General features: G+C 46.0%; 1 protein-coding gene across 4 annotated transcripts in view; it reads right to left on the minus strand.

Annotated features, from left to right (window-relative positions):
• Positions 1-13,442, minus strand: part of TNRC6A (trinucleotide repeat containing adaptor 6A) — a 37,410-nt gene that overhangs the window by 12,102 nt on the left and 11,866 nt on the right. For 2 of the 4 annotated variants that reach the window (XM_069734529.1, XM_069734531.1), the window contains exons 5-6: positions 7,804-8,094; positions 4,549-4,596 (exon numbers count right to left, since the gene is read on the minus strand). In XM_069734529.1, coding sequence (XP_069590630.1) covers positions 4,549-4,596; positions 7,804-8,094 — 339 coding nt within the window. The remainder of the gene's footprint in view (positions 1-4,548; positions 4,597-7,803; positions 8,095-13,442) is intronic. The other 2 variants (XM_069734530.1, XM_069734532.1) reach the window with 1 other exon arrangement.

Raw genomic sequence — 13,442 nt, forward strand, 5'->3', positions numbered from 1 at the left:
CCATTGTGCCCAAAATTCCCAGACGAACCAGGTCCACTGCAAAGAAACACCTCAAAAGAAGAAAAGCAAAGCATTTTAGAAATGGAGCATAAGCAATGGCGATCCTTGCCCTAAGTAGGATCACTGCAGCCTTCGCCCCGCTGGGCAGTGCCACAGACTGATGGCTGGTCAACAATGCCAGCTGCTTGATACATGGGGAAAAAAAAAGATCAAACTATCTAGGATGCAATTTTTGGAAGTCTGCAGTGGTTATTGAATAAAAAACAAAATCTAGCGAAGACATGTCAATATTTCTGTCCGGATTTAAGGAAAAAGACAAACCCCACATGTAACACATGGTATTTGGGACAGCCGATTTGCATATATATTAATTTATATTATATCATAGAAAAACAGAGCAAACAAGTAGTTGTGAAGTGTAAAGGGAATTAAGGGGTAAGGTTTCTCCTTGTGGAGAGTGGCATGCCAGTATGAGGAGACTTAAATGCCACGCATGCTCCTCAAATTTAATATGCAAATTGTCTCTTCAGAGAGGAAGAGGACTTGAATTCTAGCAATCGTACAAGTCATTATTGACCCTTTAACGAGCCTTGAAACATGACTCCGGATAAAAGCCAAAACAGAATCCCAATTTGCAGACAGTGTTTCGGGGGGGTGTTGCTCCTCGTCGGTGCAAAGTATGAGATCTGATCTGGCTAGGTGAGAGGCTAAGAATGGGATGAAGTGTAAAAGGAAATGATGCATGGTTTCTAATTATTTTAAAAACAAATTGTGTTGTGCATTTGTATTCAGCACGCTGTAGACAGATACCCCTCAATAAAATCCTGAGTGACCACTGCTCAATCCATCATCCAGAAATGGAAGGAGTATGGCGCAACTGCAAACCTACCAAGACATGGTCGTCCACCTAAACGGACGTCCCAAGCAAGGAGAACGCTAATTAGAGGAGCAGCCAAGAGACACACAGTCACTGTGGAGGAGCTAGAGATCCATAGCTCAGGGGGAAGAATCTGTCCACAGGACAAATAGTCGCAGACTCCACAAATCTGGTCTTTATGGAAGAGTGGCAAGAAAGACATTTTGGAAAGAAAGCCGTAAGAAGTCCTGTTCAGTTTGAAAAAAAAAAAAAAATCAACGTAGGGCAGACAGCGACCATGTGGAAAGATGATGCTATGGTCAGAGGAAACCAAAGTAGAACTTTTAGGGCTAAAAGTAAAACGCTATGTGCGTAATACTGCACAGCGCCCTGAAAACACCACCCCCACCATCAAACATGGTGGTGGCAGCATCATACTGCATGGAGGCTTTTCTTTAGCAGGGACAGGGAAGCTGGTCAGAAATGATGGGAAAATGAATAAAGCTAAATACAGGGAAGTCCTGGGGGAAAATCAGAGAGGCTGTGAAAGACTCGAAACTGAGAAATAAAATACGTTCACCTTCATGCAGGACAAGGACCCTAAACAACCTGCTGTAGGTACAAAGGAAGGTTTAGGTCAGAGCATATTTCTGTGTGCCAACGGCCCCTGTTACAGTCCAGACCTAAACCTATTGAGGATCTATGGCAAAATAAGAATTGCTGATCACAGACGCCTCCACCCAATCTCACTGAGCGAGTGCGGAAAGAAGGTGAAAAAATGTCACATCTGGCTGTGCAAAGCCGGGTGAGAGACCCCAAATGACTGCAGCAGTAACTGCAGCCAAAGGTGGTCCTACAAAGTATTGATCAGGGGGGCTGAATACAAATGCACCTTACAAATTTCAGATTTATATCATGAATCTTTTCGTTTACATTTCACAAACACTTGTTACATATGGTTTGTATCATAAAATACTACTAAAACATAATTTAGTTTTCTGGTGTAATGTGCAAAAAATGTGGAAACGGTCATGGGGTATGAATACTTTTTCAAGGCACATGGTAATGCACAGAACAAACCCATATTAGAGAAGGGAAAAAAACAAAACCCCATAGGCCTGGATGAAGAGATGTGGAGGGAGAGATTTTACTTCTGTTCTATCGAAATCCATAAAAAAAAAAAACGCGAACAAAAAGAGGAGGCGGATGGGGGAAAAGACTTCATTTCTCTGGAACAATCCTGGGAGTCTGAATGCGTACCTAAAAAAACATCCAAAAAGCTCCTAGCAACAGGTCCTAAACTGCAGCCGCCAGCTATTCATGGAACAAAACACAGATTCCAGCGGCACTAAATCATGGAGTAAAAATAACCCCATATTGTAAACAGGCGCGGTGACGATGCAGGGCCGGGGGGGAGCGAGAAGGGGGTGCAGGCGGGACCAAACTCTGAAGGAAGAGGCCGGAGAAGGCGACGTTACACAGGGTACTAATGTGCCACAAATGTGACCACTCCGTGAGGAGGACAGCCAGGGGGGTGCGCACATGTGGCTGCATTCACTTCTATGGGAGTTAGACAGCTGCATCTGTTATCCTCTACAAACAGAAGCAATGCCATGCAGATAAGTTGGGTTCTATTGTTCTCAGTTATCAGCCACTTCACTCGTAGGGCAGGGTTACACATGGTTTCCTACATTTTAAGGGGTTGTAGAGGAATTTGATATGTCAATCCTTTGGTTGTCCGACATGACACTGCCGCAGTTCAGATCCGTAACAGCACAGCGCCGTACACTGCACAGTGGTCGTTTTCTGGTACTGCGGCTCAGCTCCAATTGATGTGAAGAGGAGCCGAGCAGCAGCAGACGGGAACGACCACTGGGCAGGGTACGGAGCGCTGCTTTTCTGGCTCTGAACGCTACATATGTCCAACCGACCAGTAGCGCTGGTGCGGATCGATCCATCGACCTCGTCAGTAATATGTGGTCGCTGGATGGAAGCATTCAGAACAGCCTCTTAACTAATAGCATCCGTGACTCTTCCTGTGATTTGCTAGCCTGGCGTAACGCATCTGTGATGCCAGGCCTATTAATCAATAGAAGAACCGCGACTGCAAAAACGAAGGCCAGCAAGGAGCATTAGACCAGTAGTGCTGGAGAGCAGATATTCTTAATTCTTAGGGCTCACGCCGACGTCCGACCACGGGCAGGGGAGACCCGCGACCAGTCCGTGCTCACACGTCTGCACGAGCCCTGAATATTCAACATGCCGTGGAGGAGAGGGGCCTCGTTTGCAGAGAGGGGGGCTTTGGATCCGTTTTCTAATTTCCTACAATTATGTAACACAATGTCACCCGGCTTGTCAACATCTTCTGCGTCTTTAGCTGCAGCTTCGGAAGCGACTGCCAAGATCACACTGAGCGAGTGACCGACAAACAAACCGCTCGGGAGGAAATGCCTCGCCGCAAGATGACGGCCTCCATCGTGAGACGTGAAATGTAGGCACAGCTCGTAAACTCCGGCTTGTACAAACACGCCCCGACGCCGCACAACCACAGTCAGGACTTCCACAGGAACGTGCAAAACACGAGCCCAGAAAACAATCCTGGAAACGTTAGTAACCGACCCCAGGCTAGTCTGGTCGTCAGGACGTTAAAAAAAAAAAAAAAAACTGAAAAATGCAAAGGATGATGGGTTATGTAGTCCTTTCTTCAGGGCTGCCTACTGTAGGCAATGCAAACACAAGGGCTAATAACGTTCCAAAAAAAAAAAAAAAAAGGAAACGTGCAGAAGGGAACGTCTGAGGACGACCTCCCAATGACAGAATTGAGAATGCAGCTCTGAGGTATCATGCAATTTTTATTTTTTTGCATTTCCACTTTTTACCCAAAATGATTATACAAATATAATAGAATGGTTCTGAAAAGTTGGGCAGACCCTTCCTACATTTAAAGGGGTCATTCCCATCTTCACATACAGATATTATGGAATAGTGCTTGTAAAAAAAAAAAAAAAAAAAAAAAAAAACACTTGCCATTTACTCGGTATTCAAAATTGCAGCCGTTTTTTGAGAAGAAAAAAAACAACTTGGTTACGGCTCGTTGCCTTAGAGACCGACCATCCCTGATTTATTTTAGCTTGTAAGCTCTGCGCTGAAGGTGGCCCGGGAATAGGAAGCAACAGCGCAATCCAGGGATCCATAGCTCCAAAACAAGAGCTTGTAAGCACAGAGCATGTTCTAGTGTCCAGCAGCGGTGGTCGGTCTCCAAGGTAATAGGCTGTAAACAAAAGGTGGCAATTTCTCCAAATCTTATTTTCTCCTGTAGGAGGCGCTGTAGTGGAATTGTACACTTGTTGCTGGGCTCTCCCACAGATCGAAACTGATCGCTAGGGATCCTGGCAGCGGGGTAGACGTGAGGTCAGATAAAGCAGATAAAGCAGACAAGTCCAGGATTTTTTTTTTTTTTAGATCGTCACACTGAAATATATATTTTTAGATCTATATATAAAAAAAAAAATATAGGATTGTGCAAACCAATGCTATTTTGCATAATGCGTACAGAGCCATGCAAGCAGTTTACAAGCCGCAGGCAGCAGAAGCAGGACGGCAATCAGCCAAGCAGCAAATTATCCACAAGCAGGAAGCGCATTATTAAAAAAAAAAAAAAAAATCAGGCTTGAAAAAAAATAAAAATTCACCTAGCTGATTAGGGGAGTGGCTGACCAAATCCCGAATGGGAGGCATGCCTATGGGAAAGCAAGAAACGAAGAGCAAAACATTATTGCTGTGTCCGGCCGACACCACGACTGTCCATCCTGCAGCAGTCGGAGATGGTGAGCGCTGGGTTACATTACATTACCGGGTGGCTTACCAAACATCAGCGGTAAAGACTGACTGCCAGCGAGGTCGGGGGGCTACTGAGCGCCGTACAAACACTTACCTGACCAACAAGCCTGAGTGTATGACCACTGCGGTCACGCACCGCACTTTACTCAAACGCTAAGGTCCACTGGCGCCCAAACACCTTAGATCGAGGCCGCTGCTGAGCATACATATGTTCCCAATGGGGAGAGGGGAGTAAACTACTGTCAGACACCTCAACCCGGAAACTACAAAAAGACTCTGTCATAATTCAGCCATCTGACTGCTGAAATCAAAGGGAGCAGCATAATATAGAGAAAGTCTGATTCCAGTGATGTGTCACTTTATTGTTTGCTGTAGTTGTAATACAATCAGTGTTTTATCAGCAGATAATCATCACTAAAGGACTGGACCAATCGGACTGATCTGTGTAGTCCCGCCTCTTCCACTGATTGGCAGATTGACAGGAATCTGCCAATCAGTGATGTGGGCGGGATTATACTGGGATCAGCATACAGAGCACTGATACATTTACAACAGAGAAAATGGGTATTTTAACAAAACTTTACCAAGCAGCTCAATAAGTGATACATCGCTGGAAACAGGCTCTATGCCCCGAAAATCATGCTACTCTATAAAAAAAAAAAAAAAAAAAAAAAAACACAGTACCATAAACAAAATAGCATCTAAAACAAAAAATATACATTTTTTATTAACTGGAAGCCCCAACAATCATGACGGTGGGGGTCCCAAATTCCAGTGAGAATGAGATGGTAGTAAGCATGCGTGACCATATCTATTCACTGTCTGACGAAGTGGTGGTTGCACACGTTTACTACGGCTTCATTCTCACAGGGACCCCCATTCATGGATTTGATGGGGGTCTCAGCAGCCAGAAAACCCATCTATCGTAACTGAATCACCGACCTGGTAGAGAAGTGATAAATGTTAATGTAACTGCCCCTTTAATGTATATGGCAGCCATAACCATTACAGCATGACAATCTCTGTGCATATCTGACCTCAAGAGAATGGAAACTAATTACTTTGTAAATGCAATCAAGAAAGCAACAGATAAAGATAATTTAAAGAAAATACTCCGGAATACAAAACCAACCTGTCGCCAACATTACAACTGTCGAAGCAAAGGACATACAAAATATAAAACCAATTAAAACCTGATCCATAAGGATCAAACACGAGCACACCATTCCCCCCATGCGGTGTTAAACCAGCGAAAGGCAAAAAATGGATACTGGTACAGTAATAATATATATCAGTATCGGAAAGTTAAATACAATATAAGGTATACATTTAAACCTAAAAAAAGTAACTGGCATTAACCATATGTATATATACTCCCACAAAAAGTGACAACACACAGGGCGTCCCCAGAGTTGTCAAAGACCAACAGCACCAAACCCAGTGCTATATACCGTGTTTCCCCGAAAGTAAGACAGTGTCTTACATTCTTTTACCACTCAAAAGTCCCACTATGTCTTACTTTCGGGGTATGTCTTACATTGGAAAAAAAAACGCTGCGTTTTTTTTTCCAACGTACAGTTTACTACCGTACTAGTGTTGAGCGATACCGTCCGATACTTGAAAGTATCGGTATCGGATAGTATCGGCCGATACCCGAAAAATATCGGATATCGCCGATACCGATACCAATACAAGTCAATGGGACACAAGTATCGGAAGGTATCCCTGGATGGTTCCCAGGATCTGAAGGAGAGGAAACTCTCCTTCAGGCCCTGCGATCCATATTTAAGTGTAAAATAAAGAATTAAAATAAAAAATATCGCTATACTTACCCTCTGACGCGCCCTGGTACTAACCGGGAACCTTCTTTCCTTCGAATCAGCGCTTCCAGGACCTTGCGATGACGTCGCGGCTTGTGATTGGTCGCGCGACAACCCATGTGACCGCTTGCGCGACCAATCAGAAGCCGCGACGTCACCGCAAGGTCCTGGAAGCGCTGATTCGAAGGAAGGAAGGTTCCCGGTTAGTACCAGGGCGCGTCAGAGGGTAAGTATAGCGATATTTTTTATTTTAATTCTTTATTTTACACTTAAATATGGATCGCAGGGCCTGAAGGAGAGTTTCCTCTCCTTCAGACCCTGGGAACCGTCGAGTTTCGGCCGACCGCAACACTACTCAGCACTACGGTATTTACTACGTCTTACTTTCGGGGTACGTCTTACATTAGCCGACCCCGCTAAAACCCCCACTACGTCTTACTTTCGGGGGTGTCTTACTATCGGGGAAACAGGGTAGTAATAACTGGATATAAGCCAGAATCAAAGCCCAATATACAGCAGCACTGGGATTGCTAGCAAAGATGAAGTAGAAGCAGGTATCAGGCCAAAAGCCTGTATCTTATATATATATTATATTTTGTATGTCCTTTGCTTCTACACAATAAAGTTGTATCTTATTATATATATATTGTATAATATTATATATTATATTTTGTATGTCCTTGGCTTCTACACAATAAAGTTGTATCTTATTATATATATATTGTAGGTGTGCACGCATTTATGCAGTGTCTTTCTTCTTTTGTTCAGTATTTGTAGTCTCATGCATTGTGTAGCACCCTGATTTACATTGTGCCTATACCTGGTATTGGTAGTGCTCCGAACAAGTCTTGTTTTGATTTGGGAACATTACAACTGTCTGCACAGAACAGACGGCACGTCCACCGGAAGAAACAGTCACTTTCCCAAACCACCGGCATCCAACCCTTAGGTAAAAAGCCTTTCCAGGAGATGAGATGCCGTATATTTCAGCTTCCGGGCACTGCACACATTACATGCCAAGCACGGAGCCGATATATTATTAATATGTTCCTTTAAGCCTCAGTATGCTAATTGTCATAACATCAGAGTACATGGATGGGCTTACCAGCTCATCGCAATAACCTTGCAATAAACAGGGGGAGGCGCAAACTTGGGGTACGTTCCCATATCCGCTGCACACCTCCCATAGTGAGAACCCTAAAACCTGCATGTTCATAGACATCTCCTTTTCCAGCTGCTGCAAAATCCCAACTCCAAAGCTTTTCTAGGACACAGGCGCTGCGTTACCTGTCTGATTTCCGTCCGATGCGTGCTCCTCGCTCGCCGACTCTTGGTTTAATACTTTAGTGGCTAAGCCCAGACTGGCTGCGATGCCGGGTATATGTTGCCCACGCTTCACAAGAGGCTTCTGTTCCTGGTGCCGGAATCGCGGTGGTACTTCACGGGCAGGATAACGGGACGCCGGCTGCTGCGCACTGACTGCTGTGGGCTGGTTGGCATTATTCTGAATGCTGGTTACGGTGGAAATGCCACTGTTCCCATTGACAGGCTGAGGCTGGCTTAGGATTTGTTCTGGCACTGCACGGGGAACAGAAGGGACAAGAATTAGTCACTATACGGTGCAAACGCATCACATGAATACCACCGAACGGCCCAACTAGGCCTTAAAGGGGTTGCGGCCCGATTCTAACGCATCAGGTATTCTAGAATATGTATGTATGTATGTATGTATGTATGTATGTATGTATGTATGTATGTATGTATGTACGTATAGCAGTCACATAGTATATAGCAGAGGCCACGTAGTATATAGCAAATACTACGTGGCCTGTGCTATATACTGTGTGGCTGCTAAATACATACATATTGTAGAATACCCGATGCGTTAATACAGGCCACGCAGTATATAACACAGCCCAAACAGCATATAACAGCCCAAACAGTATATAACACAGCCCACATACTATATAACACAACCCACGCAGTATATAGCAGCCACGCAGTATATAACACAGGCCACACAGTATATAACACAGGGCACGTAGTATATAGCACAGCCCACGCAGTATATCACACAGCCCACGTACTATATAACAACCCACGCAGTATATAACACAGGCGACAGTATATAACACAACTGACGCAGTATATAACACAGCCCACGTAACATAACACAGGGCACGTAGTATATAGCACAGCCCACGGAGTGTATCACACTGCCCACAGAGTATATAACACTGCCCATGTAGTATATAGCAGCCACGCGGTATCTAACAGCCAACGTAGTATACAACAGTGTGGGCACCATATCCCTGTTAAAAAAAAATAATTAAAATAAAAAATAGTTATATACTCACCCCCTAGGTTCCAGCGAAACTCTGGCGATGCGCGCGGCTGCCGCCATCTTCCGATCCCAGGATGCACTGCGAAATTACCCAGATGACTTCGCGGTCTCGCGAGACCGCTAAGTCTTCTGGGTAATTTCGCAATGCATCTCTGGTAATGGAAGATGGCGGCCGGCGTGAGCGCATCATCGGACGACGGAAGGCGAGACTAGCAGGTTTGTTTTTTATTATTTTTAACATTACATCTTTTTACTATTGATGCTGCATAGGCAGCATCAATAGTAAAAAAGTTGGGGACACACAGGGTTAATAGCAGCGGTTACGGAGTGCGGTACCCGTGGCCCGTTGCCCCCAGTATTTACCCTGTGTGAGTGGTGACTGGAGGGGAGTATGCGGGCGCTGAGCACTGACTGCGGGTAGTAAGGAGCGGGCGCCGGGCACTGAAGTTGTTGGCACCAGCCACTGAGCTCACAGATTGTCTGCAGCGCTGTTGATGCGATGTTGGCACTGTATAGAATAATATCTCTGGGAGCAGTGATGAAGACTCAGTGCTGGACCTGGGGAGGGTGTGCAAAACGCATTCAGCTGGATGACCCCCTTTAATACACATAAACGTCCCCATGTATTTTGCTCAATCCCATGAACATTGCACCACCTGAACCTGTTTTCCCTATGATCCGGCTTCTGATAAAGGGTATGCAGCAGACGGTGCCATGCCATACAGCTTGGAAAAATATAAAGTTATGCATTCTCATACCGGTGTAGGAGACTCATACCTTTGCAAAGGTTCACAACGTATGTCAGTATGAACTGAGCCATTACAGACCCTTCAATAACATCCCCCCCATTGCATGTGACATTTACTGTTCAATAGATCCTCCAGCTACAACCGCCTGTAAAAGGCCGAGGGGGTCGGTGTTCATTGTATAAATTCTAGAGAATACTGCAGAAAAAAAGGGGGCCGATCGCAGGGCGGGTATAGACGAGCCGCCCAGACACAAAGGACGGTCCTCGCAGGGCAGAGATGGCCACAAATCCTGAGCGGCCAGAAAGCCGTCACTAATCAGACTACCCCGGTCACTTCTGCTGAGCGCAGATCTCACGAATGAAGTGTCAGGGAGGTGATCACAATGACAGTCCGTCATCAGAAATGCAAGAAAACGTCATTTACGCTACCGTGGGCATTGGAGGCCCGTGCACGCCATTTATCGGAGGCCTCCGCATTGTGGACACGTCTAATGGGCTGTCAGACGCGATATGATCAGATGACGACGCTACCGCTTGCATCCAGAGCTGACACTCGGTCCCTCCTGCTCTGGGCCGATTACTTTATCTCCCGAGCCTACGCCCAGTAAATCTGGCAACAAACCAGGCAAAATCTTCGCTCACCAGCCCAGTGGAAGGCAAGCGAGACGAACGTACGAAGAACTGCCCATGTCACCATGTTAATACAAGGGCAAACTGAAAGCGGGTATTTGAAAACTACAACTCCCAGCATGCCCTAATCCAGTAATCTGTAAGCGGTGGCCATGCTGGGAGTTGTAGTTTTGTCCCATATGCCGGGCTGCAGGTACACTTTTGTAAAAGGCGCTGACTGACTTGCAGCAAAGCTGAGCCGCACGGCCAAGTTTCCATTTCCAGCAGATTATGAGTCAGTGGACGGGCACGCACCAAGTCTAAAGTTATGGGAGGAAGCAGCGCAGCGGCATCCCTCCCCTCCTGTCAGGACTGCTCTGCATGTAAACCTCATTATCCTGCAAAAAACAACAAAATCTGTTCCACGCAGGGACAGAAAGCTACAATAGTGGATCAGCTGCTCCATGTCACCAGATATGTCTGGAAAGCGTCACCTTATGCGAACGAAAAGGGAAAAAAAGAAGTGTACGGAGGATTCCAGCGGCACGCTCCCATAGGAAGACGCTTGCCAATTACACGCTTATTAGTATCGCGCCTATAGAGATGAAGGCAGCGCCCGCCTACGACGCACATCGCGAGTTTTGAGTCTTTGCTTTGTGGATGGATCATATATTAGTAGGAGAAAATAACAAACAGACACAAAAGGGGGAAACAGCAAAACAATGCAGACACCGACCTGACCGGAATCCAAAGAGGAAGCCTGGAAGTCACTAATGAAGGAGCGGGATCCAAGGAAAGACGTTTCCAACTCCTGTTGCTTTCCCACTCTGCAGATTTCGTGAGAAAATGGAGGAGAAGCATGGTGTCATTTTACTCCTGTGAAAGCCCTGTTTGCCAACTCCTCCTGACGGAGGGGCCCGTTCGGACACAGTCTCCCTCCCTTCTGGTAAATAACGGCAGCTGTCTGCATTAATACTGCTAGTGAAAACAGCTCCATCGGGAAGACGCGGGCGACTAACGCCGCGCTCTTCCGAAATAAAGGGGCTTGACAGTTCAGGAATGCTGGGGTAGGGGAGCGCGCGGACGACGGCCGGCTGTAGAGGCGACGCGTAATGTGCTGCACTGGAAATTTCATAGAAAAAAAAAAAAACACGTCTGCAGCTTTGGTCACCGCAATCCACTCTGGAAAATATCCTCAGTGGACACCAAGTGATTAACTCCCTGAGGCCAGGACTGTGGAGCCCAGCGACAGGCGGACATTGCCAGGACTGCGGAGCCCAGCGACAGGCGGACATTGCCAGGACTGCGGAGCCCAGCGACAGGCGGACATTGCCAGGGATGTCGAGCGCATTACAATGAAATCCCAAACAGAGACTTTAACCCCGGGGCTACCAAAGGAGACGAGAGTGCGGCTGACGATGCCACGGGTGACACCAATAACCCTCCGACTGCTCAGAAAATGCCACCAGGGGCCAGGAGACAACTAACCAGCAGCGCCGCAGTGGACGAGCGATTAACTGTTTTTATACCGCTGTGGATTTCACAAAAGGCCACAATCCGGAGTACAGGGCTCCCAGTCTGCTTCACCTGGAAAGGGGGTGGGGGCTTCCCATCTGTCTCTACCCGAAATAGGACGTGGCTCCATATTTATGGCGGGGATCTCCTCTCTACAGGAGGTGGGGGCAGGTCTGTCTCTGCTCCTGCTCTCCTGTCTGCCAAACTGCATACCAGCCTAAAACAGCTTGGCTTTTGGTTGGAGGCAAATAAGCCAATGATAATGGCAGCAGGTGCTAAAACAGAGGAAGTTCCAGCTCAGATAGTGCTGACAGAATGCTGATGAACAGGAACTGCCCTTTCAATAAGAATGTTATACTCTGTAACTTTCCATCCAACCCAGTTAATTCCTGGACTTTTAGACAAGCACCAAAAGCTGTTTCACCGTGCAGACTCTACTTTCCAGTCCAGATCGTTATATGCACTATTGAAGTGTGTGGATAGATTGCCCAGGTGTGTATGGAGCTTTTCTGGGTTCTCTTGTGGTCACCATCAATCCCTACACATGATAACGACGAGTGCTGACACGCGGCATCTCATCGTTCAGCTTCCTGGACTTGGCAGCTCCATAGTAAACAGCCTTCAGGTCTCCATGAGAAAGACATAAAAGTGACAAACATCCCGCAGCAACGTCCTGCACTGCATTTACCTGCACCATTAGCCTGGTCAACAAAAAATCACCACCACTCCCAAATTGAGGAATGGCCAAGAGCAGCAGCGAAAACGGACGCTCAGCGGAGCCTACGAAGGCCGGACAGCCCCCACACACACAAGGAAAGGGATATCAGAAGCAGGAAGAGAAGTTGGCCGACCACCCGGTGTGGATGGAGCCGCCAGAATCTACCCAGATATATAAAACCAGACACTTTATTTTCAGGATACATAAGTCCCCTCTAAGAGGTGACCAGCACGAGGCATCTTCCCGTCTCCCTAAGCGTTCGTGTGTATGGGGGACATGGAGGAGTTCAGAAGAGGGCAGTTATATGGCCACTTATACTCCCAGAAGTCAATAAATGCCTACACACAATGGCCGACCACTTTCTCTCCTAGTCGCCTCAATTTACATGCGCTCAGTCCGGCTGAGCATGTAAATCTCTTCGATATGACTTGCGTTTATGGAGAAAAAAAAAACCAGAACGGAAATTTGGCAAAAATTTCGAAAAATTTTGCTATTTTCAAACTTTTAATTTTTGTGCCCTTAAATCAGAGCGTGGTGTCACACAAAATAGTTAATACACAACATTTCCCACATGTCTACTTTACATCAGCACAATTTTGGAAATAACTTTTTTTTTTATTAGGAAGTAATAAGGGTTAAAAGTTGACCAGCGATTTCTCATTTTTCCAACAAAATTTACAAAACCATTTTTTTAGGGACCACCTCACATTTGAAGTGACTTTGGGGGGGGTCAATATATCAGAAAATACTGAAAATTGAAACTATTCTAAAAACTACACCCCTCGAGGTGCGCAAAACCACATTCATGAAATTTCACGAGAACTAAAGCAATGTGGAATGAAAAAAATGAACATTTTACTTTTTTCACAAAAAAATTACTTTGGAACCGAACTTATTATTTTCACAAGGGTATCAGGATAAAATGGACCACAAAATTTGTTGTGCGATTTCTCCTGAGAACGCCGATACATCGTATGTGGGGGAAAGCCACT

Source organism: Ranitomeya imitator, chromosome 7 (assembly GCF_032444005.1).
Source record: "Ranitomeya imitator isolate aRanImi1 chromosome 7, aRanImi1.pri, whole genome shotgun sequence".
Classification (NCBI taxonomy): Eukaryota; Metazoa; Chordata; class Amphibia; order Anura; family Dendrobatidae; genus Ranitomeya; species Ranitomeya imitator.